The sequence below is a fragment of the Scleropages formosus genome, chromosome 17 (assembly GCF_900964775.1).
Source record: "Scleropages formosus chromosome 17, fSclFor1.1, whole genome shotgun sequence".
Lineage (NCBI taxonomy): Eukaryota > Metazoa > Chordata > Actinopteri > Osteoglossiformes > Osteoglossidae > Scleropages > Scleropages formosus.
The window spans coordinates 2234593-2260874 of record NC_041822.1 but is presented as its reverse complement, the minus strand read 5'-3'; the positions used below and the strand labels follow the sequence as shown (position 1 = coordinate 2260874).

At 44.8% G+C, this 26282-nt stretch overlaps 1 protein-coding gene across 4 annotated transcripts in view; it reads left to right on the top strand.

Annotated features, from left to right (window-relative positions):
- The window catches only part of trpm3 (transient receptor potential cation channel, subfamily M, member 3), a 163420-nt gene extending 152508 nt beyond the window's left edge, over positions 1–10912 (top strand). For all 4 annotated transcript variants that reach the window (XM_018760070.1, XM_018760069.1, XM_018760072.1 and 1 more), the window contains 7 exons: positions 821–949; positions 3479–3730; positions 4313–4487; positions 5914–6064; positions 7054–7247; positions 7430–7562; positions 8095–10912. In XM_018760070.1, the coding sequence (XP_018615586.1) occupies positions 821–949; positions 3479–3730; positions 4313–4487; positions 5914–6064; positions 7054–7247; positions 7430–7562; positions 8095–9571 (2511 nt within the window). In that variant the 3' untranslated portion in view covers positions 9572–10912. The remainder of the gene's footprint in view (positions 1–820; positions 950–3478; positions 3731–4312; positions 4488–5913; positions 6065–7053; positions 7248–7429; positions 7563–8094) is intronic.
- The last annotated feature ends 15370 nt before the right edge of the window (positions 10913–26282 follow it).

Below are 26282 nucleotides of genomic sequence, written 5' to 3'. Positions count from 1 at the left end.
CTGAAAAATTGGCAGGATACTTCTTAAGGATCTTATTACTAATTAAGCGTAGGTGTTAAAAGCACCATGAAGTTCTAGGTTCTAGTTCTAGGTTAGGCTACTTGTTAGATTGGAAATATTGTGCACTTTAGGGCATTCATCATTTTTGGTGTTGTGAGATTTTGATTTATACACTTTGTATGATTAAACAAAAAGAGAAAATTAATAAACAAGTCCTTTTATTTTTGTTTGTGTGCTCAGAAACAATGAAAAAGCCATTTTTCTAATTTTTCTGCATTTCAGTGTTCAATCAAAAAATGAATGGAGGCATCATAATTCGCATTTTGTTTTTCAATTTTGAATCAAAAAATGAATGAACGCAACATACACTGACCCACCCAAGACCAGGGACTGAATTTCACAACTAAAAATGTTTGCTGTTTACTGAATCTGATAGATTACTGCCTATGGTGAACAAAAGATATAATACCACACAACAATCTGAGGTATAGCGGGACAGAGCTTGATATTAAAATCAATCTTCTCCATATGCAGAATTGTTCTGATTCTTCTTCTCGAAGCTCTCTGAGGGTGTACTAATGCAGGAAATATTAAATCCTGTGCGGAGAGGTTCAGCAGTGCTCAGAAGCTTGAATTGATTTTTTTAGCCTGAGCGGCATCTATGTTGAGTGTGGAGTGACAGATGGAATGTGTTTTCTGTGTCACGATGGAGCCCACTGACACCTCACACTGTCACCGTGGACCTCCTGAGAGCCTCAACAGGTGTTAATAAGACCTGGGTTAAAGATGCGCTCTACCGTTGTCTGCCTGTGCTCTCCAGATGGCCTATGTCGGATACCTCATGCTTTTCAATTACATCGTGCTGGTCAAGATGGACTTGTGGCCCTCACCACAGGAGTGGATCGTCATTGCATACATCTTCACCAACGGCATCGAGAAAATGAGAGAGGTAGGTTGCCCACAGATCCACGCAAAGGACTGATCGTCCTCAAGGACTGTATAATCTTTTCAACTGGTTACTTTAAGATGAATGCAATTTCTTTTGTTATATTGTCTCAACTCTGTATATGTTTATTAGTTTGTTGCAACATTGCAAGCCCCAGTCTCCTTTGAATAGGCTTATACTGCCCCCTGCAGGTATAATTAGGCCCTCTCCATTCTATAAACTTGAGGTTCACTTCTAGCTTTATTTTCCTAACTTGGCAAAATTCTGCTTTTCTTTCTCCCTCTGACATACATATCTCACAGCAGTGCAGCATATACTTCACACACACACACACACACACTTTCGGAACCGCTTGTCCCATACGAGGTCGCAGGGAACCGGAGCCTAACCTAGCAACTCAGGGCGTAAGGCTGAAGGGGGAGGGGACACACCCAGGACGGGACACCAGTCCATCGCAAGGCACCCCAAGCGGGACTCGAATCCCTAGACCCACTGGAGAGCAGGACTGTGGTCCAACCCACTGCGCCACCACACCCCCCATATAGTTCATATATGCATATAAAGCCTGAATGTCTTAAAAGCTAGAGACAGTATTGTTGTTAGCACTGCCACATTTGGCCTCCCAGGACACAGGTTCCTGCTGCTGAACACCTGAGCAAGGTTACTTATCCTGAATTGCTCCCATAAAAGTTCCCAAGCAATATAAAAAGATAAATATTTGTAGGTACGTTAACATTATAGGTTGCTTTGGAGAAAAGCATAAGAGAAATCTAAATTCTCAGTTTTCATAATAATATAGTAATTTTGTTAATAAGATTCAGTGAAAAATACAATAGTTTTTGTCTAATATTTCTAACTGCCTACACAACATACACTGATCAGCCAAAACATTAAAACCACCTGCCTACTATTGTGTAGGTCCCCCTCGTGTCACCAAAACTGCTCTGACCCCTCGAGGCATGTACTCTACAAGACTTCTGACCACAGATGCTCGATCAGATTGAGATCTGGGGAAGTTGGAGGCCAAGCCAACACCTTGAACTCTTTGTCATGTTCCTCAAACCATTCCTAAGCAATTTTTGCAGTGTTGCAGGGCCACTACCATCAGGGAATACCGTTACCATGAAAGGGTGTACATGGTCTGCAGCAATCTTTAGGTAGGTGGTATGTGTCAAGGTAACATCCACAGAACACTGGCCAGAGCATTACAATGCCTTCTTCCCATAGTGTATCCTGCTGCCATCTCTTCCCCAGGTAAACAGCACACACGCACCCAGTCATCCATATGATCTAAAAGAAAACATGATTCATCAGACCAGGCCACCTTCTTCAATTGCTCCATGATCCAGTTCTGACACACACGTGCCTATTGTAGACGCTTTTTGCGGTGGAACTCTGCGGCTACGCAGCAAGCTGCGATGTACTGTGTGTTCTGACACCTTTCTACCATGAGCAACATTAAGGTTTTCAGCAATTTGTGCTACAGTAGCTCTTCTGTGGGATCAGACAAGATGGGCTAGCCTTCACTCCCCACGAGCATCAGTGAGTCTTGGGCGCCCATGACCCTGTCACCGGTTCAGCAGTTGTCCTTCCTTGGACCACTTTTGGTAGGTATAACCACTGTATACCAGGAACACCCCACAAGACCTGTTGTTTTGGAGATGCTCTGACCCAGTCGTCTAGCCATCACAATTTGGCCCTTATCAAGGTGGCTCAGATCCTTACGCTTGCCCATTTCTCCTGCTTCCAACACATCAACTTCAACAACTGACTGTTCACTTGCTGCCTAATATATCCCACTACTTGACAGGTGCCATTGGAACGAAATAATCAGTGTTATTCACTTCACCTCTCAGTGATTTTAATGTTGTGGCTGATCGGCGTAAATGAAACTATAAGGAGTGGTTTGTGGCTTTGCAAGTTTAGAAACTTGTAGAGATTTGTTTGTTTACACTCTGAGAAAAACAGAATATTTTTACTGAGGACGTGTTGAGAATAAAAGAGATATATGCCAGTAGTCATGTCTGGGGAATTTTCTGTCTGTGGTTGAAGATTTTCATTAGATATGAGTTAACCTTGATCAGAAAGTTTGTATAAAATCAAGTGGTTTGGTGTCTCCACAGTTACCATGGTTACTTGGCCCGAATTTGAATAATCTCTCTTTGCCTACGTCGGTGTCCTTTTTGTTTTTTCTTTGTTTCTGCATTGTGAAAATAATTCTGTTTGGTTTTCACTGGTAAAATCACCTTTATTGAAGTCCTTTAAAAGGTATATTCCACTTTATGGGCTCCCCTTGACTTACTTCAGACCAGCATGGTTATATTATTAATGATTATGGATAGATATCCTAAGATTTAACATTGAAATGCATACAAGTGATCATGGAAATACTATAAGGTTAATGAAGTGCAATTACAAATACAAAATTAGAAACACATTTAGCAAGTAGTGATCTTCACTGCTGTGTCTCACAACCAGCTCGGACTGTTACCAGGTACGTCCTTATTTTGATGCCTGTTTTTTTGACCTCAGATCCTGATGTCAGAGCCTGACAAGCTGCTGCAGAAGGTGAAGGTGTGGCTGCAGGAGTATTGGAACATCACTGACCTCATGGCCATCCTCATCTTCTCTGTGGGCATGGTTCTGCGCCTCCAGGACCCGCCATTCATGAGCTATGGCAGGGTCATCTACTGTGTCAACATCATCTACTGGTATATCCGCCTGCTGGATATCTTTGGAGTCAACAAGTATCTGGGACCTTACGTCATGATGATAGGCAAGATGGTGAGTGATAAACACAACTCTGAGTCTTATTCAGCCTGTATAAGGTGTGTGCAAGTGAGCAGTATTGTAATTTTAAAGTTTCTACAGGTATGCAGCCAAATCCATGCAGTTTTTCTACAAACACACTGCAGCTTGATTTGTCTCTCATCTCACCATCCAAATGAATCATTACTTTTCGACTTGGTTGACCGGATCACTGTATGGACTGGTTTTAGACATTGGAGGCCAATTACACAACTTTTCTCACAACTTCATACTGTAATAGAAATTCCTTTGAAACTCGGTAGTTGATGATGCTAAATTATCAATTAATGCATTCAGTTTGGGGGTCCTGCTCTCCGGTGGGTCTGGGGTTCAAGTCCCGCTTGGGGTGCCTTGTGACGGACTGGCGTCCCATCCTGGGTGTGTCCCCTCCCCCTCCGGCCTTACACCTTGTGTTGCCAGGTTAGGCTCTGGCTCCCTGCAACCCCGTATGGGACAAGAGGTTGCAGATGATGTGATGTGCATTCAGTTTGTTGTTCAGCAGTTATTTCATTGTTTTATTGTCTCTATCTCACCCCTGGTCTGGATCTCTGTCCACAGATGATTGACATGATGTACTTTGTCATCATAATGCTGGTAGTACTAATGAGCTTTGGTGTGGCACGACAAGCCATTCTGAATCCCAATGAGGACCCATCATGGATGCTGGCACGCAACATCTTCTTCATGCCCTACTGGATGATCTACGGAGAGGTGTTTGCTGACCAGATTGACCGTAAGCTGCCCGCCATGAAGTTACACTAAAGAGCAAAGTTGGCTTACATGTTTGTCTCAACTGAAGTAGAATCCTCCTCGGGCAGTTTGTTTAATAAAGACAGTCACAACTCAGGCTTGCCTACATTCTTCTGAAACACACTACAGGTGCTCCATCAGTATACCTGACAATGAGATGAACCTGTCAAACTGCAATTATAATTTTCTTTTCAAAAGAAAACAATTTGTACTTCCATGGATAATAGACCTTTAAACCAATTAACATAATGTATGTGTATGTGTCTAAAAGTAGCTATTGCTAGATCACTTCAACTTGTATGTGTGTACTGTGTGTGCTTTGCACATGTGTGTGACGGTGAGTGTGTTTAGGAAAAGGTAGCCCAAAAAGAGAACTGAAATAATACTGTCATTCTTTGTTTCAGATATGAATAGTAGGAAGCTACAGCACAGGCTGAATGAAAAACTCTGGCTGGTTGAAAATAACTTTCGAACTCAAGGAACATGGCGTAACAATGGTCCATACAGCACAGCAATTATTAAACTGCATCATTCCACTGCCATTTCATCCCCAGCATTCATGTGCAAATCATTAGAGAGTTCAGTGCCCTGCACGACATTTAATTTTGTGATCAATGACAGACTTTACGTTACAAAGTAAAGCCTCAAAGGAAGTGTGAGAGCCAATCTTCGTGTTGGCTGGACATTCCTGCTTTGCTCCATGTTACGTTTCTCCCCAAAAATACTGGAAAAAGTCATAGAAACTCAGCATCAAACCATCGCCATCACTGTCACCCAAGACATTTAAGTCAGAGCATGTGAAAAAATCCTTACCTTTTTACCAGGACTACCCCATCAACAGCAGCATGGGGAGATGGGGTAATGGGAATGATAAGTCCCAGTGTACCTCAGTGTCCCCTCATCATAAGAGTTTTTTCACCTGGTTCAGTTGTCAGAGTTTCTGGACTAATCATGTTCATTTAAAAGGCAGGACATTGCCAACAGTAATACTTGTTGTTTCAGTTCTCTCCCTTTGGGCTTCCCTGTGTGTTTCGCTGCAGAAAGATTTCCCAAGTGTTTATCCCCAAAATCAGTGATACTGGAATGTTGTCTCTTTGCAAACCACAGCAACTGAACCATTCCAGATGGAAAAAACGAATGATGTGTTCTCAATACATTTTTTTTTTCATTTGATATCCAACATATTTAACAAGGTTCCTTTTTGCGTGCATACACTTACAATATATTTTAAACTTCTGTTTAAATATATTGGGGATGCAAGTTATTTATACAGATATGTTTTTATGAACATTTTATTTTCATTTCAATGCATATGCTTTTTTCCATTTTAGAAGCATAACATGTATGCCTGGGTAGTGCGATTTATAAAATTAAAAAGCAGAGATCCTTTGTTCCCGTTTGGTGAATAGCTCCATGTGGGCAGAACACCACAGCCGAAGATGGTGCCATCATAGCCCTCCCGCCATGCAAGACTGGGGCCTGGATTGTGCCTGCCATCATGGCCTGCTACCTGTTAGTCGCCAACATCCTTTTGGTGAACCTCTTGATAGCCGTATTCAAGTAAGCTGGAATCTGTTTCTGTCTATCTGGGTGTGATTTGTAATTCTGCTCCAATTCTGTAAGTTATGGTATACCAATGTACTTTAATAGACCCACACAATAGGTTGTTTTAATTGGCGGGAGTGTGAATTGTTCAGGATACTAGACTGTTTCTCTGTGAGTCCCCAGTGTGTCCACTGCACTGTCCTTTTATGGCCCCTAAATGATATTGTAACGACCCACGTTACTAGGAGTTTGAGCAGGAAAATGGGTTCATTATAAATAGTTGAATTGTGGGTAAAATGGAATTGTGTTCAACCGCTGTAGGGCCTCACGGGGCCTATAAGGGGGTGAGTGTGTTGGGGCATGAAAGAGAAAGGACAGCCTGGGGGTACTAAGTATGCTGGTTTGAGGTGCAGGTCCTTGAGGATAAGGGGTCCCTGGATTGAGGCCATTATTTCCTTGTGTTTGTGCAAATATCTCTCACTGTGTTCTAATAAGCATTTGCAATGAACATTGTCCTTCATCCTATCTGAGCCCAGAGCACACTGTGTGACAATATGTTGGTGCCTTAGGTAGCATAGACAGGAGACCTGCTATTTCAACAGGAAACAGTCTCAGGTGAAGTAAAAAGAGTGATGGTCACACCAGCTGGTTCCCCTTCCCTGCATCCAGCCTATCTCTTCAGATTCACAGCTAGACATGTATTACATGGAGTTTAGTGCATTCTTTCTATACACAACCTTCAGTCCCATCATCTTAATTACCTGGTAATTTACCTGGTTCAAAAAGTGTCCCCTGCTTTACTAACCAACCAGTCTTATTGGAACTGTCAAAGCGCATTTGATATGATTATTATCTCCGAAATTGTTGGGACGCTTTCCTCAGGGGGTCAGAAGATATTTTGTTTGTTGACAGACCTCTTGAATGTGTAGATCATAGTCCACTGTTGTGTGGGCCCACGTCACATGTTATTTTTTGTGGCTTTCATTGTTTCTTTTTTCTTGCAGTAATACATTTTTTGAAGTGAAATCCATCTCAAACCAAGTGTGGAAGTTTCAGCGATACCAGCTGATCATGACATTCCACGAGAGGCCCGTGTTGCCCCCGCCACTTATTATCTTCAGCCACATGACCATGCTCCTGAAGCACCTGTGCTGTCGCTGGCGAAAGCATGATGACGACGAACATGACTATGGGCTGAGTGAGTGCCCACAGGCTGATGAGGTCTAACTCTATGTTTGAGAAAAACGTGATAAATTAACTCTTCAATAAAACCCGATGAATTTACAACAGACTTTGACAAGCTCTGCAACTGACAGAGAAAATCACTGTAATTTTCCTATGAGTCCATTTGAAATGTCATATTTTTTTCCCATTTCACAGAGCTTTTCATCACAGAAGATGAGCTGAAGAAGGTGCATGACTTTGAAGAGCAGTGCATTGAAGAGTACTTCAGGGAAAAGGATGACCGCTTCAACTCTTCCAACGATGAAAGGATCAGAGTAACATCTGAGAGGTTGGGCAAGTTAGACAAGTCGATAGTTTAACAGCTTTCCAGGCCTGTATTTAAAGAGATGTACCCTTAAACAGTAAGGTAGACGGTGGCGTGGTGGTTTGGATCCAAAGGTTGCAGGTTTGATTCCTACCACTGCCTGTGGTAACCTTGAGCAACCTGTTTACCCTAAATTTCTCTGGTAGAATTACCCAGCTGTGTAAGTGGGTAAATAATTTGTAAGTAACTTCACCCCGTAAGACCCTTTGGAAAAAAGTGTCAGGTAAACATACACATTCTGTGAAACAAAAACACTGTTTGTTGAGATACTTCTAGTACAAAAAAAAGTGATTCTTTGTTACAGATGTGAGATTAAGAGGTTTGTTGGTTTTACAACAATTTTTATTGCATTATGACAGCATAGGAAAATTTTTGTCAATGAAAAAAACAGGAGTACTAGATCACACCATGAAGAGCACAGAAACTCTTTGTGTTTCTCTTCCCATTACATTTTCTGTCCCCTTTCTCAGCCCCTTTCTCTGGTTCTTCCTCTTAGGGTGGAGAACATGGCCATGCGTCTGGAGGAGGTAAACGAGCGGGAGCACTTCATGAAGGCCTCCCTGCAGACTGTGGACATCCGTCTGGCACAGATGGAGGAGCTCATCGGGCGCATGACTATGGCCTTGGAGCGAGTGGCGGGGGTGGAACGGGCTGAGGTCAGCAAGGTCCGGTCCCGCACGTCCTCCGACTGCACAGACACCGCGTACATCTTGCGACAGAGCAGCTTCAACAGCCAGGAGGGTAATGCATACCGCATCCAGGAGGCTCTGGAGCAAGGCGGAGAAGAGTCCATTTCTCCCACCTCACCTACCATCCTGGCCCCCCGAGCCAGGAGCCACTCTTTCTATGTGGGGGGGTCACGGGAGAGGGGAGGGACAGACAGGATCGAAGGCTTTTTCAAAGAACGGTCCCTGAGCCTGCACCGTGCCAACAGCTCACAGTCAATGGCCTCTGCCACTCCAAAGGACCACAAGCCCATCCCCCTGAACACACTCTCTGTTTGCCACCAGCACCGGCCCTCTTCCTGCATCGATATCTATGTGTCGGCATCCGAGGAGGCACACCCGCCTGTAGCTGAACCTGACTCACTGCGGATGATTCCTTTTCAGCGGGACTGCTCCCTGCACTCGGACATTTTAGAGGCCATGCATGGTGGAGACTCCTACACTGGGGCTGGGATCGGAGCAGGAGCAGGAGCTGGAGGCGACAGGCTCTCTGAAGGCACGGCTGTGTTTGAGGACAGTGCCGCTGTTGACCTGTCACTGTGCTCCAGCCACCTGCTGCCCGACACCTTGACACCCTGGGACCTGGAGCCACCTGTGCCCCTGGAGCGTTCCAAGAGCAGTCGCTACCTATCTGCTGGTGGGCCATTCTTCCTGGAGGACCCACCTCTGGTGAAGTCTCACAGCCTGATGTTCACACCACGTGGCTACTACGGTGGCCTGGGGGTGCAGGTGAAGGCAGCTGAGTACACAAGCATCACCGACTGCATTGACACCCGCTGTGTCTCGGCCCCACATGCCCCACCCGAGCGCTCGGAGTCACCTAGCTCCTGCTTCTTCGACAAGCCCCAGGACCTAGGCACCTCGCATCCCGAACGTGAAGCTGAGCTCAGCCATGCCGAATCCGACCCCGAGGAGCCCGAGGCACTGTCCGAGGCCCGCAGAGCCACCACAGGCCCCACACTGGCATACCAAGGGGGGCCAGGTGCCACGGGCCCCTTCTGTACCCCACTCTCCCGCCTGGAACGAACCAACAGTTGCTCGTCTGAGGATTCACACACAGCCAACGCCCATGCCCATAAGACTTTCTCCTTCAGTGAGAAGATGGACAGACAGCGATACTCTCGGAACCCTTTTCAAAGGAGCAAGTCTACGACAAAGCCAGACAGCAAGACAGACAGCCTCACCACGAGGAAGATGACTAAGCCCTCTGCCTTCCGTAGCTTTGACAGCAGACAGAATTACACGTAGTGGGTCATTCCATTAGTCCTCCAAGGAAAATCATAGTTCCACCTGTACCCCGTTCTGTTCAGGCAACAGCCTTTTACATCAATGAAGCAATTAGATTGTCTGTGGACTGTCCAAAGTTTGTTTACTCCACTGCTGTAAACTGCAATGTGTAAGATACATATCATCTGGTGACAGGGCAGACACCAAGCCAAAAAAGATATTTAGGTGAAACAAAATAAGCATCACTGCTGATTGAGTGAATTACGTCCCTTCAAGAACATCATCTTATTTCATCTGTCATATGTATGTTAAATATGTTGCGTACCATAGACACTTGTGTTTTTTTTTTGGATAGTTTAACCAGAGCACTCATGAAAGTATTCAACCATTTCCTTGTCCTGGGGTTTTTTCTCTAGAAAGTCTTTGTGTAAAAACAAACTGGTTGATCATATGGGAAATTCCATGAATACTTAAAATTCCAAATATGCTACTTTAATATATCATTAACATAAACATTTGGATCTTCAGCAGAATTGACTGGACTTCTTGTCTTTTATGCCTTTTGCAGAGCTGAACCAGGCTTAGTTCTTCAAACAAAGCATCTGTGTCAGAGAAATTGCCCAGTGTCCCCTTGCAGCAAAAGCAAGGCTGTGTTCAATACATACAACACTGCACTCAGTGCTGTGAACCTACTTTTTTGCATGGTGTTGATAACACTCTTTAGATTGAATTAATTGGAATAGAGTTTCACAAGAAACACAGGATTTGGCTGATGATAAACTGCAGCATTTATTGAATGGAGGAATGTCGACGGATGTTGATCATTTAAAAATAAAATGGCAATTACAATGTTCAAATCCAATATTTATGCCAAATATGTCACTTATTCATGTTCACTTACATGATGAAAAGAGATGGCTTGTAAAGTAGTTGCAGTATTGTGAAGACATAACAATTATATTCTAGAGAAAAGTTTTCAAAACTGAAAAAAAATCCGTAGCTATTGAACACAGTCTGCCATTCTCTTCTCTTTTTAAAAAGAGATTTTCTAATTGTTTCTTATTTAATCACTTTACTGTTTAACTTTGAATGTCGAATAGGAGAAATCAATGTTTGTATGTTAAACTCAAAGCATTTAGTTAGACAAACAGTAAGCCTACATGCGTGTGAATATTTCATATGCAAAGTGCTTATTAGTTCCGATGAAAAGACAGGGATTAAAAATTCTATTTTAAATGTAAGGGAATTTGAGTTATGCTTTGCAAGTCTAACAAAATTTTGGATTTAAGAAAGATTGTGATGAATTTAAAATTCTGTTTCAAATGTGTGTTACACCAAGTTAAATATTAGTGTATTTTTAGAAGGAAGCACTATAATTGTGTAAAAAAAAAGTGATCTAATATGATCATTTTTTGCATGCAACGTTACAAGTAAAAACTATAAATGAATTAAGAGGATCTCCAAACATTGAGCAATGAAATGATACTTCATGTTAACTGTTTTTTTGTCTATAACCAGACACAAAACATTCTGATTGCTCATTTTAAGAAGAAAGATTATAAATAAACTAGACAACAATAATATGATTATTGTTACTTCACTCATTGTTATTTCAGGTTCTGTATGTGTAAAGAATTCTAAAATATTAACTGAAATTCTTCCCATGTTTGTGAAACAACAATGTTTTGCCACATGTACTTTAGAAGTTTGTATGCAACACACAGGCAGACATACTGATGTGATTTTATACTGTACTTTTCAGTGTTTTGCAAAGGAAAACTCCACACATTCCATTATTAAGTTTTAGAGTAGTGATGGGACTATGAACTTAATAGCACTTTGAACATTTCAGATGCTTTTTACATGCAACATCTTTCTAAAAGCATGTGTGACTTGCTTTCCAGCACACAATCCAATAACGTAACTGAGAGAAATGGACGTTCAAAAAATGTATCTTTTCACTGTTAAAGCTGCAGCCAGATCCTCTCTCGTCCATATTACCATTCTGAAAATGCAGATTATTTACTCTTCAGACTCTGATATGCTTCCACTTTTTTGGCACTGAACTATTACAGTCCTGTAGGGTGATTTGCAAAGATGAACGGCATTAAGTCATAATCACATTCAGCATATTGAATGAATTCTGCTTTGTTTACTTTGATTATTTTCACTGCAGCTCCATATTCACGATGTCACCATTTACACACACCATGCAAGCAGAACCAGTTACATTTCAGCCATGGAAACAGGGCTTACAACTACAGCAATTGTTTTATTACTTTTCCAAAAGTTCACTGTTGTCAGTCATGTGAAACCTGAGAATTAAAATTTCTGTACAAATATATCCAAAGTTGCAAGAACAAATATAAATATAACAAAATCCAAAATGAGCCACAGTGATTATCTGATAATCTCACTTTTTGACCCATTAATTTTTGTGTTTACAAAACAACGGATCAACAAAAACGTTATAGTGTATAATTTTGCTTTTCGGAGTATATCATTAGGCATGTTCACAAACTCTGACCATTTCTTTTTGTATTTATTATCTTACACTGTGTTAATTCACAGGTCAAATGAACTGCATGATAACAAGGTAGAACATCTGGGTCCCAGTTTGGCCAAAACTGTACGATTTGTGTCTTAAAACTTTTACTACCAAATTTTGTGCCACATTTAGAACTTTTTAATAATTGTGACTTTATTGATGCCTGAAAACTATACGAAATGTAAATTATATAATATTGCTAAAAATTATGTTCCATCTGTGCTTCTAAATTTGTTATAGTATGAGCACTTGCTATGCAAGTTATATGTAGTCATATGCTAAATGTGGAGGTTGCTGCACTTTAGAGCATAAAATTCTTTGAAATATGCACATTTAAATTGCCGTTCATTCAGTGATTAATCCAATCTTATTATGACCACTGTGCACAATCTTTAATTTATTTGTGGGAGATCAGAATGAAACATTGGGATTACCAGCTTTTGAAATGCTGGAAAATTTATGTCTTGCAGTGGTGCTAAAGAGACCAAAATAGTATGAAGTTGTGGAATTAAAAATAAACAAAAGTTTGCCAGGAGAACCTCTTCATGCTGTCCATGCTAGATATTTGTTAACAATTGTTAACAGTTTTGTTTTTTGTCCTTACCCTCCCAGGCTTGTTATGACCTTATGCGTCGCAGATGCATCACACAGATGTCTTCAGTTATTTTAATGATATTGTTCAGATTTTGTACATATTTACTTACTATCAGCTTCGTGTTGTCTGATGTTTTTTACATTTCATTATAATGAAAGCATTTATTTTGAGATAGCAGTAAGCAGAATTTAGTGCTTCAGAGGTCTTTCTTGGAGGCCCTGTTTATATGGGGCTTATCAAACTAATTATTTATTTTCCAAAAATTACTTAATTTATACTCTGTGGTTCTTGGAAAATATGTTTATTTCTACTTCAGTATGTTTTAATTAATTAGATTACATTTATTTTATATATGATTAGCGGTTTATAATTATCTGCTTTATTGTATGTTTAAATATTTGTATTTGATTCAGTATGCTATTTTACACGGTTTTCATTGTTACTTCGGAATGATAAAATGGAAGCTCTATGTATATAAAACAGATGGGATTATGAATTTCAAGGCATATATTATGTACTTACTGTAAAGACTGATTGTATATTTGAAAACAAACAAAAATATTTATTATATTATTTTAAAATTATCTTACAACAGCAGTGAAGAGATATAGCAAAACTGTGCACTATACCCAATATACACTATTGCATTGAGTCAATTACTTTATTTTGGAATTGCGTTATTTGTTTTTCTTTAAAAGTACAAAGACACATAGGATACCAGCTAAAAGGGCATTAGTTTAAAGCTTTCAGCAATGCATTCCTTATTAAAAATGAATACTTACCATGTGAAAACTAAACAAAAATTTCATACCAGTTATTATTTATGCCTGCCCTAATTTCTTAAACAGTATTGTAGTCTAGACCTTTGCCAGTTAAGCCAGGGAAGGCATGAACCTAGGCCACACAAAGACAGAAAAACATTCTGCATTGATTACAAGGTGATTAATGCCACCAACCCTAACATACACAAAGGCACAGCTGCTGGTATCTTAATTTACTTCTGCCACCTTCTTTGGCTTTGCGTATGTATGAACAGTACTTGTGTCAGATTTTGTTCAGTTTAAGAATGAAATAATGTGTGTGGCAAACTTGTACTTTCTTGTGAAATCCAAATTTTCAAATTAAAAGAATAAATTGCCTGTAATGTATAGGGTTGCACTCAAATGCAAATAAAAGTTTGTGCACTTAGGTGTACTCCTAAAACTAAAAATAGACATACTCAACATTTTAGTATTAAGCACACTGTGAAATATTTGGTTAAAATAGAAAAGCATTATGTTAAATAAGGACAATTTATCATTACATTGAAAAACATCAAGAAATCATTCTGAATGTTAATGAACAATGACAATGTAAGACACCAGTTTATAATGATTGGCTTTCTGGAGAATGGATCTTTGAACTAAATAAAAAGCCCATATTCTGGTTGCTGTTAATAGCTCTTAATAAGTAGTAAACTGGTAAACAAGTTTAATTTACTTTTCCAAACTGAATGCTGAATAAATATTACAAATGAAAATATTGAAATATTACTTTTTAAGCACAACTGGGTTCAATTAAACAAATCATTCACAGAAAATGTATTGAAAAGCACACAAAGTACGTTCACACTTCTAAGTTTTGTTAATGTTTTGTTCCTGGTGTCATAGGGCAAGATAATAACAATCTCTCAGAATGAAAGTCCTAAAAGGATAGTGAGTGTACACTAAACTGATTAGGTCTTACTGATGCTCCCAAAACTGTTCACAAAAATTTAGATTTATGTGCCAATGATACAATGGAACTTACTGTACAGTATTTTTAAGTATTTTCCTATACAGTAGAATACAGTTTCGTGAACTATATACAACTCTGTCTAATTTTTTTACATTATTCATATTGTTGGTGAGCACTTGTATGCTAATGAGGAGCCTAAGCACACGTTTTTTGCAATAATAGTGTAGTTTAAATAAAGCAACTTACCTTCCAAGAGTTTATTTTGTGTGTACAAATGCATGCAGATCTTCCACCGGGGTTGTAATGCATTCTGTATAACAACACATGAGTAAGAGCAAGAAAGTGACAGAGATTTTTATTTCAGGATTAATATGATGCTATCTGAATGCAAATACAACTATGTATTATTTAATGTGCATAGGCTATTGTTTAGCATGCATTTTTAAATAAAAATGAGTATATAAACAATGTTGTTGTTTCATGGATTATTACAGTAAAAGGCCTTCTGGTGCCCAATAATTTAAATAGAAAGATGCTCTGTAATGTGATCCCATTTGCTTATGATGTTGCTAATTAGATCCCATCTTATTGCCATTGCGTAGTGCTTAGAGCTGCTGCTTTTGCATCTAAAGGTTGCAGGTTCGAATCTCACCTCCAGCTGTAGTACCCTTCAGCAAGGTACTTACCCTAAATTGCTACAGTAAAAATTACCCAGCTGCATAAATGGGTGAATGATTGCAGGTAGATTAACATTGTGAGTTGCCTTGGGAAAAAAGCGTCAGCTAAATAAAGAAATGTGCATGTGAGCCTTGCCAGCAATTGACAGAAACAATTGAATGTAAACACTTTTGATGATGGCACAGTTTAAAACATTTTACATAAAAGCATAAATATTCAAATAAAAAATTACAATTTTGTAAGCAAGGAATATCATACTGCAGTCTGTCCTGACATGTACATTCCATGTTGTGCACACCCAAAGGATACTGTTATGGCGAACACAGGACACTGAGGCATCTTCCGAGCTTTCGGTTCAGGGTGTTGGCCTGGATACAAACCTCTCAGGCCTCCACAAATTATTGTACATCCTCACGAAGGGAGGGGCACAAGTACCTCTTTTCTAGCAGGGAAAGAGTCCATCAGCTCCCTGGATGGCCAGCCAATGGGTCATGGTGTACCCACTGGAGCAGCTGTGATCGCATCCTCACTGGGATATACTTCTTGCCCTAAGGGGTGGCCACTGGTCCTGGATCCTCCTCTTAGGCCCTCTGGAGATCCTGCATAAATTGCCACCGCACAGGAGCCACAAAGCAGGACTTTGGTAGAATGGTTTCCGGCGAGACAGGGGCCGGGTCCTTGTTGTAAAGTCTGGACAGGGCATCGGCTTTGGTGTTTTTCAAGCCCAGGGAAAAACGACACGTTGATCCAGAACCTGGTGAAAAAGAGAACCCAATGGGCTTGTCAAGGGTTTGATCAACAAGCTGTTCTGAGGTATTCCAGGTTCCGGTTGTCTGTAAGGACCAAGTGAATGGCCCCTTCCAACCAGTGCTTCCATTCCTCTGCCTCTAGCTTAATGGCCAGTAATGCCCTATTCCCAATGTTGTAATTGCACTGGGTGGGTGACAGCTTACAGGAGATGTACACACAAAGATGGAGCTTTGCAGGAGTTCCCTGGTTCTGTGAAAGACACACCCCTACGCCCAAGGTCGAAGCACCCAGTTCATCAACGAAAGACAGTGAGGGATCGGGGTGCCTGAGAACTGGGGTGGTTTTGTCTGAGCTCCTGGAATGCCTTCAGGGCCTCTGGCTGCCAACCAAGCCCGGACCCCTTTCCCTTGAGCATAGAAGTGAGGGGAGCAGCAGTACTACTGAAGCCACGAATGAATCAGTGGTAGAAATTTGTACATTACACACTGCCCGGCCAAAAAAAAAAGTCACCACCTGGATTTAACTAAGTAAATAGGTAAGAGCCTTCCATCGGATAATTACTGCAGTGCTGAATATGTTTCAGTTGGCAACAAGTTACTTAACCCTAACTGATGCAGTGAGTAGTTTCTCATTTCTGAAACAACCATGTGGGAAGACATATCCCGTGGTCGTGAAAAAGAGGTTACTCTGTTTCAGAGGGATCAAATTCCTGGCCTGCATCAAGCAAAGAAAACAACTAAGGAGATTGCTGAAACTACTAAAATTGGGTTAAGAACTGTCCACACACACATTTTCAGAAACACTTGTCCCATACGGGGTCACGGGGAACCAGAGCCTAACCCAGTAACACAGGGGACACACCCAGGACAGGACACCAGTCCGTCACAAGGCACCCCAAGCAGGACTTGAACCCCAGACCCACCCGAGAGCAGGACTGTGGTCTAACCCACCGCGCCACCGCGCCACCGCACCCCCAAGAACTGTCCAATGCATTATTAAAACCTTGAACAATAGCGTTGAACTATCATCTTTGAGGAACAAATATGGTCAGAAAAAAATTTCAAATGATCGTCATGGGAGATCACTTAAACGTTTGGTGAAATCAAATCGTAAAAAAAAACAGCAGTAGAACTCACGGCTATGTTTAATAGTGAAGGTAAGGTAAAAGCATTTCCACACGCACAATGCAAAGAGAACTCAAGGGATTGGGACTAAACAGCTGTGTAGCCTTAGGAAGACCACTCATCAGTGAGGCTAATCGGAAAAAAAGGCTTCAATTTTCTAGGGAGCATAAAGATTGGACTCTGGAGCAATGGAAAAAGGTCATGTGGTCTGATGAGTCCAGATTTACCCTGTTCCAGAGTGATGGCGCATCAGAGTAAGAAAAGAGGCGGATGAAGTGATGCACCCATGCCTAGTGCGTACCGTACAAGCCAGTGGGGACAGTGTTATGATCTGGGGTTGCTACAGTTGGTCAGGTCTAGGTTCAGCAACGTTATGTGCCCAAAAAAATGAGGTCAGATGACTACCTGAATATACTGAATGATCAGGTTTTTCCATCAATAGATTTTTTATTCCCTGATGGCACAGGCATATTCCAAGATGACAATGCCAGGATTCATCAGGCTCAAATTGTGAAAGAGTGGTTCAGGGAGCATGAAACATCATTTTCACACATGGATTGGCCACCACAGAGTCCAGACCTTAACCCCACTGAGAATCTTTGGGATGTGCTGGAGAAGACTACGCAGCAGTCCGGCACTCCCATCATCAATACAAGATCTTGGCGAGAAATTAATGCAACTCTGGATGGAAATAAATGTTGTGACATTGCATAAGTTTATCGAAACGATGCCACGGCGAATGCATGCCGTAATCAAAGCAAAAGGCGGTCCAAGACAATATTAGAGTGTGACTTTTTTTTTCGGCCAGGCAGTGTATTTTGTGCATTATATTTTGCGTTGGAGGTGCGTTGCTGCTGTTCGTGGTGTTTCAGGTAAGTGTAGGTGTTTTGGTACTGCGTTTTCCCATTATGCATCTGTGTTGCGTAGCTGTGCAGATTGATAGATAGAATCGGTTGTGTGTCTGTGTAGTGTTGCGTGGCACTGTAATTATTTTGTTTGTTAAATAGTATTTTGTGGTTTGTTAGGATGACTGTTCTCCGGATCATTTCTGTGTCCCATAGCGGGAGTGGGTGTGACTCCGTGGTTCGATTAATCATGTCTGGTTGGTTGTTTGTTTTGGTCACCATTGTTGGCGTAGTTTCGGTTTCGATTAGGAAGTCAGCTGATAGGCAGTAGCCTGGTTTAAGTACCGGCTGGTGATCCGTAGCGGCAGCCTCTTGGTGCAAAGACTCGGGGTGCAAAGACAAGGGAGTGTACCTGTGGGAGTCCCAAGGAACCCACCAGTACAGTTGTCCACAAGTGATCATGCGTCCAACATGTTGGCCATCAAAGTCTTCTACCGTAAGCAAGCAATGCGATTTCGCCACCGCCGGAGACCTGGGTGCTCTCGCTGTTACAGCAACCTGGTCTATCCTCACCTATCAAACCTTCCATCTTGCTTCACTTTCTCCATGGGACTCTGGAACTGCCAGTCCGCTGTGAGAAAAGCTGACTTCATGCCTGCCTATGCCTCACATCTCACACTGGGCCTCCTGGCTCTAACTGAAACCTAGTTCACCCCAGACAACTCAGCCACACCTGCAGCAATCTCTACTAACTATTCCTTCTCTCAAACGTCCCGTTCCTCTGGCAGAGGTGGAGGCACAGGCCTGCTCATTTCTCCCCGGTGGGAATACTCTATTCTTCCTCTTCACTTGCATGATCTGTCCTCCTTTGAATGGCATGCTGTCTCTATCACTGCCCCAATCACTCTTGTTGTGGTTGTCCTTTATCGCTCTCCTGGCCCTCTTGGCTGCTTCTTGGATGACCTTGACATCTTGTTGAGCTCTCTGCCAGGGGACAACTCTCCGCTGATTCTCTTGGGTGACTTCAACCTGCATGTCAATGACATTCATGCAAGCGGCCTTCTGTTGCTCCTACAGTCCTTTGATCTCTCCCTGTCCCAATCTCCTGCTACTCACAAAGCAGGCAACTGTCTTGACCTTGTATTTTCCAGCAACTGTGGCTGGCCCGTCCTCTCTATCACTCCGCTGCATGTCTCTGACCATTTTTTCATTTCTTTTCAACCCTCCCTCACCACTAACTCCTCATCTCTTTCTGCAACCGTTGTCACCTTTCGCCACGACTTAAAATCTTTCTCACCTTCCCGCTTTGCCTCTGCTACTCTGGCCACTTTCCATTCTGCTGCACAATTCTCAGATCTATCTACAGATGATGAGACTAACACTTTCCTCTCTGCCCTATCTTCCTTCCTTGACTCTCTCTCCCTTGTCTTCTCGACCAGCATGTCCCATTGCTACCTCATGGCTGTCTGATACGTTACGTACCAAACTGCGGGCTGGAGAGCAAAGATGGCATGAATCCAAAACTCTATCGGACCTGGATGCTTACCAGTTGGAGCTTATTTGTGTATCTTAGAATTTTTTTCAATTCCATCTTCCTCCGCTATCCGGGGCCGGGTCGTGGGGGCAGCAGTCCAAGCAGAGTCCTCCAGACCTCCCTCTCCCCGCACACCTCCTCCAGTTCCTCTGGGGAAACCCCAAGGCGTTCCCAGGCCAGCCGGGAAACATAGTCTCTCCAACGTGTCCTGGGTCTGCCCCGAGGCCTCCTCCCAGTGGGACATGCCCGGAACACCTCACCAGGGAGGCATCCAGGAGGCATCCGGAACAGATGCCCGAGCCACCGCAACTGGCTCCTCTCGATGCGGAGGAGCAGCGGCTCTACTCCGAGCTCCTCACCCTATCCCTAAGGGTGCGCCCAGCCACTCTGCGGAGGAAACTCATTTCTGCCGCTTGTATCCGCGATCTCATTCTTTCGGTCATGATCCAGAGTTCATGACCCTAGGTGAGGGTAGGAACGTAGATTGGCCGGTAAACTGAGAGCTTCGCCTTACGACTTAGCTCCTTCTTCACCACAACAGACCGGTACAATGACCGCATCACTGCGGACGCCGCACCGATCCGTCCGTTAACCCACTGCTCCATTTTTCCCTCACTCGTGAACAAGACCCCGAGATACTTAAACTCCTCCACTTGAGGGAGGGGCTCCCCCCTAACCCGGAGGGGGCAATCCACCTTTTTCTGACTGAGAACCATGGCCTCGAATTTGGAGGTGCTGATTCTCATCCCTGCCGCTTTGCACTCGGCTGCAAACCTCCCCAGTGCACGCTGCAAGTCTTGATCTGATGAAGCCAACAGGACCACATTCGTCCGCAAAAAGCAGAGACGAGATCCTGCGGCCACCAAAACAGACACCCTCCGTTCCCTGGCTGCGCCTAGAAATTCTGTCCATGAAGATAATGAACAGAATCGGTGACAAAGGGCAGCCCTGGCGGAGTCCAACATGCACCGGGAACAGGTCCGACTTACTGCCGGCAATGCGAACCAAGTTCCTGCTCCGGTCATACAGGGAACGAACAGCCCGTAACAGCGAGCCCTGAACCCCATAATCCCGAAGCACCCCCCACAGGATGCCATGAGGGACACGGTCAAATGCCTTCTCCGGGTCCACAAAACACATATGGACTGGTTGGGCAAACTCCCACGAACCCTCCAACACCCTAGTGAGGATATAGAGCTGGTCCAGTGTTCCACGGCCAGGGCGAAAACCGCATTGCTCCTCCTGAAGCCGAGGTTCGACTATCGGTCGGATTCTCCTTTCCAGTACCCTGGCATAGACTTTCCCAGGGAGGCTAAGGAGTGTGATCCCCCTATAGTTGGAACACAATCTCCGGTCCCCCTTCTTAAAAAGAGGGACTACCACCCTGGTCTGCCAGTCCAGAGGCATCGTTCCCGAACTCCACGCAATGTTGCAGAGGCGTGTCAGCCAAGACAGCCCCACAACATCCAGAGACTTGAGAAACTTGGAGCGGATCTCATCCACCCCCGGAGCCTTGCCACCGAGGAGTTTTTTGACTACCTCAGCAACTTTAGCCAGGGTAATGGACGAGCCCCCCTCCAAGTCCCCAGCCTCAGCCTCCTCTACGGAAGGCGTGTCGGAGGGATTGAGGAGATCCTCAAAGTACTCCTTCCACCGCCTGAGGACATCCTCAGTTGAGGTCAGCAGCGCACCACTTCCACTGTAAACAGTGTTGGCGGAACACCGCTTCCCCCCTCCTGAGTCGCCGGACGGTTTGCCAGAATCTCTTCGAGGCCGACTGAAAGTCTTCCTCCATGGCCTCACTGAACTTCTCCCAGGCCCGAGTTTTTGCCGCGGCGACTGCCAGAGCCGCATTCCGTCTGGCCCGCCGGTACCTGTCAGCTGCTTCAGGAGTTCCATGAGCCAGCCAGGCCCGATAGAACTCCTTCTTCAGCTTGACGGCATCCCTTACTTCCGGTGTCCACCACCATGTTCGGGGATTGCCGTCGCGACAGCCGCCAGAGACTTTATGGCCGCAGCTCTGAACCTCCGCCCCGACAATGGAGGTGTGGAACATAGTCCATTCGGACTCAATGTCCCCAATCTCCCTCGGGACCTGGTTGAAGCTCTGTCGGAGGTGGGAGTCGAAGACCTCTCTGACAGGGCCCTCCGCCAAACGTTCCCAACAGACCCTCACTATGCGTTTGGGCCTGCCAGGTCTGTCCAGCTTTCTCCCCCGCCATTGAATCCAACTCACCACCAGGTGGTGATCAGCTGACAGCTCAGCCCCTCTCTTCACCCGAGTGTCCAAGACATATGGCCGAAGGTCAGAAGAAACGACACAAAGTCGATCATCGACCTCAGACCTAGGGTGTCCTGGTGCCAAGTGCACTGATGGACACCCTTATGCATGAACATGGTGTTCGTTATGGACAAACCGTGACTAGCACAGAAATCCAATAACAACTCACCGCTCGGGTTCAGATCAGGGAGGCCGTTCCTCCCGATCACGCCCCTCCAGGTGTCACTGTCGCTGCTCACGTGGGCGTTAAAGTCCCCCAGTAGAACGATAGAGTCCCCAGTGGGAGCGCTTTCCAGCACGCCCTCCAGGGACTTCAAAAAGGCCGGGTACTCTACACTGCCACTAGGCGCATAAGCACAAACGACAGTGAGAGACCGTTCCCTGACCCGAAGGCGCAGGGAGATGACCTGCTCATTCACCGGGGTAGACTCCAACACATGGCGGCTGAACTGGGGGGCTATTAATAAGCTGTGAGTGGAAGTGAGCCCGACTATATCTAGACGGTATCTCTCAACCTCCCGCACCAGCTCAGGCTCCTTCCCTGCCAGTGAGGTGACATTCCAAGTCCCAAAAACCAGAGTTGACGCCCGAGGTTTGGGTCGGCCGGGCACTCGGCCCCGACCACCGCCCAAATCACAACGCACCGGCCCCTTACGGTCTCTCTGGCAGGTGGTGAGCCCACCGAAGAGCGGTTCCACGTCACGGCTTCGGGCTGAGCCCGGCCAGGCCCCGTGGGCATAGACCTGGCCACCAGGCGCTCGCATGCGAGCCCTCCCCCCCCCCAGGCCTGGCTCCAGGGTGGGGCCCCGGTGACCCCATACCGGGCGGGGTAAACAAAAGCCTTAGTTTGATTGTCTTCATAAGGGGCTTTTGAACCGCACTTTGTCTCGTCTGTCATCCAGGACCTGTTTGCCATGGGAGACCCTACCAGGGGCATATAGCCCCAGGCAACATAGCTCCCGGAGTCATTCAGGCACTCAAACCCCTCCACCACGGTAAGGTGGCGGTTCACGGAGGGGGTATCTTAGAATATTTATTAAAAAAAAAAATTGGTGGGAGGATTATCAGGATTTGTTTTATGCACCTACTCAAACGATGAACCTCAGTGCAGCAAGTGGTAGGTAACAAACTAGGTTTACTTGAGACTTTCATGTCTGCAGCTATGTCTCTTTCTCTTAGTGTAATGCATAAATTGTACTTTTGCTGAGATGTATGTTGCTTTGGACAAAAGCGTATGCTAAATGAATAAATGTAAAATGTAAATGTATAAATTTGCAAACCCTAAAAAACTTCTGTAGAGCCTATACAGAGGTAGGACAGGGCCAACCCGAACTTTAGCCGGTTATATTGCTACCCCGTCCAGGTCAAGAATGAAGCCAAGGAAGGCCACATGCTTCTTGAAAAAGAGCCTATTGTCCAATAGACACTGAAGGACCTGACGTACGTGCTCCACATGCTCAGCCACGGAACGCGAGAACACCAGTATGTCGTCCAGGGACACCAGGACACACTTGTTCACCAAATCCCCCAATATGTGGTTCACGAAGGCCTGAAAAATGGAGGGAGCATTAGCCAGTCCAAACGGCATCATCATAGTGACCCAGGGCGGTGCTAAATGGCACCCTCCACTTGCCGCCTTCTCTAATATGAATCAGGTTATACGCACTACATAGGTCCAACTTGGTAAAAACCCGCGTTCCATGAACCTGTTCCAGTGCCGCCGTGATCAACGGCAAGGAATGGGGGTATTTTGCCGTTATCTCATTAAGATCACAATAGTCTGTACAAGGATGCAGCCTGCCATCGTTCTTACCTACAAAAAAGAAGCTTGCAGAGGCCAGCAAGATACATGGTCTGATAATGCTCAAGGCTAAGGCCTTGGTCACATACTCCTCCATGGCCCTCTGCTCAGGTAGTGATAACAGATATACATGGCCTCTCGGAGGGGAGGTCAATGGTACAGTCCCACATGGGGGCAGGGCAGATGCTCGGGCCTTACTGAAGACCTCCACAACATCTCTGTACTCTTGCGGCACAGCCAGAGGCTATGCTGACCCAAGGCTCTCGACAGATGTGGCTTTACAGGGTAGGGCAAACATGAGGAGGCACACTGCTCTCCCCAAGAAAGCAGCTCTTCCGTGTTCCAAGAAAATACAGGGTCATGTTGGGCCAGCCAGATGTACCCTAGGATAACTGAGTTGTCAGGGGACACAATAAGAAGAAAGGAGAGAGCCTCCCTATGGCAAGCCCCTACCTGGAGTCCTAGGGTCTAGGTGCGAGAGACCACTGCACCTTTCTAAAGTGGTTGCCCATCGAGTGCACTGATCTGTAACACTACATCACATTCTCACGTGGGAATGTCTTGCAAGCTAGCAAAAGTGGTATCCATAAAACAACCGGCTGCTCCAGAGTCTACAAATGCACACAATTATCTGGTTGGCACCCCTCCCCAAGGCAGGACAATCGGAACTGTGAGCTGTGAGGCTGGATGGAAGGGGTCACTCACAGAGGGCCGTGTTTGGGGGGCTCCTGAGGATGGCCGCTCAGGGTATGTTGCTCTGAAGTGGCTGGAACAGCCGCAATAGAGGCAAAGGCCCTCTAGGAGTCGCCGCTGTCTCTTGGTGGGAGTCAAGTGCCCTCGGCAGACCTGCAGGGGTTCTGGGGTGTTCAAGAGGGCTTCAGGGCTGCTTGATGCTGCCCGAGGGTGTCACAGGCACTCACAGGCAAGGTTATCCAGGGCGATGGCATTCTCCATGTACTGGTCCAGGGTCCAGTCTTCAGCCTGGTAGGCAAACTCAGCTTGGATTCCAGGATTCAAAACCCTGTTGTAAGCACACAAGCTGCGCTGCCGTTTTCCACTGCATTGCTGTGGCAAGGGTGTGGAACTGTAGGGCGTAGTCAGAGTCTGACTGGTCACCCTGTTGCAGGGTCACCAAGCAACTGTTGGCTGTGTTACCGGCAGCAGGGTGGTCGAAGACGGCCTCAAATTGTTTCCTGAATTGTTCATACGAGGCGGGTGCACAATGCCTCCAAATTGTCGTAACCCAGTCAAGGGCAGAGCCCATCAGCAATGACACCAGGTAGGTTATATGGCTGGAATCAGCGTGGTAGACATGCAGCCGACTCAAGAGAACCAGCTCACATTGCAGCAAGAAACCTTTGCACTTCTCCAGATTACCATTGACTTGGGCGCGGCGAGCCGGGGGGTCATTCGCTGGAACTGGGACAGCGCCTGACGATGACTTGGGTTCTGGCACAGGAACAGCCGTCATCTCGGTCTTTGAATCCCTCTTCTGTCGGAGCAGAATTAAGACCTCACATATGGAGTCTGACAGTTGTTTCAGCATCTGCTCATAGGATCCGAGGACTGCTCCTTGAACAGAGACAACCTGCAGCAGTTACTCGATCTTTGCTGGGTCCATGTTAAAGGCGGAATCTTCTGTCATGGTGAACAGAGGACACGGAGGAGGCTGGACACAAGTGTAGGATTGTTAATTCAGAACGAAAGGGTTACGAGCAAATGGTCAGTCGATTGGCAAACTGAACAGAGGTGAGGATCTGAAGTCATGGTTGGGGGATGAGGCAGGCAGTCGTTACCAAAGAGATGTGGAGCAGGACTGGGGAACGATGAGGAACAGACACACACATTATCTACAACCACTTGTTCTGAGTGGGGTCACAGCGAGCCAGAGCCTAATCTGGAAACACAGGGCACAAGGCTGAAGGGGTGGGGACACACCCCGGACAGGACCCCAGGTCGACCACAGAGCAGAGCCTGGCCAAACTTGCAATGCCACCGCAGCCCCCCGATGAGGAACAGTACTTGTGAAAAACAAAGCAAGATAGGTTTGAGAGCATAGAGGGTACAGTTGTCTCGAGTGAGATTCCACAACTGGGAAGTAGTTGAGTGGTGTTTTTTATAGCCAAATGCTCCGATTAAAGCCAGGTGCTTAATCGGAGCCAGGTGCTGCTTGTTGAGGTGCAGGCATGGTCTTGAGAGGTACGAGGAGGACACTGCATCATAGAATACTGTACAAGTAATATTATAAGAATAATGTTCAGCGTTGATTAATGTTAGTCATGGCTGTGAATGTTTTAGGTCATTTAATGTGAACCTGTGAAGGTCCAGGAATGGACCCATTTTTTTGCCATAAATAACAGGAATCTCTTCTTCGCTATCCAAACTCCAGCATTATAGATGGAATTATGTTCATAAACGCTCAATGGTTCACATTTGTAACAACCATCCCTGAGAAGCACCGGGCGAATACATTAAAACGGCAGTTTTATCAGAAAATGCCTCTGTGCCCCACAAGATTTTTTTATTGTCATTTAACAAGAATTTCTGCTATTATCATTTACAACATTAATAGCAAAGCATATGACAGCTGTGTTAGCAAGAAGGATGATTCAGGTTTCAATACTTTACGCTTTATTGCTTTTGTCACGCCTACAAGCAAAGCAGCCATACCTGACGGTAATCAAGGCCAGGGATAAAGGCAGCGCTGTCCCGGCACAAGGTTGCGGAATCTTGCAATGCCCTGGCTTGAAAATTCAGCGGTTCAGGCCTTGTACCCTGTTCCTCGTTCTTGTGTCTACCTGGCTTTCGACCTCTGCTTGCTTTCCCTTGTTCTGAGTACTGTCTTGCCCTCCAAAAGACG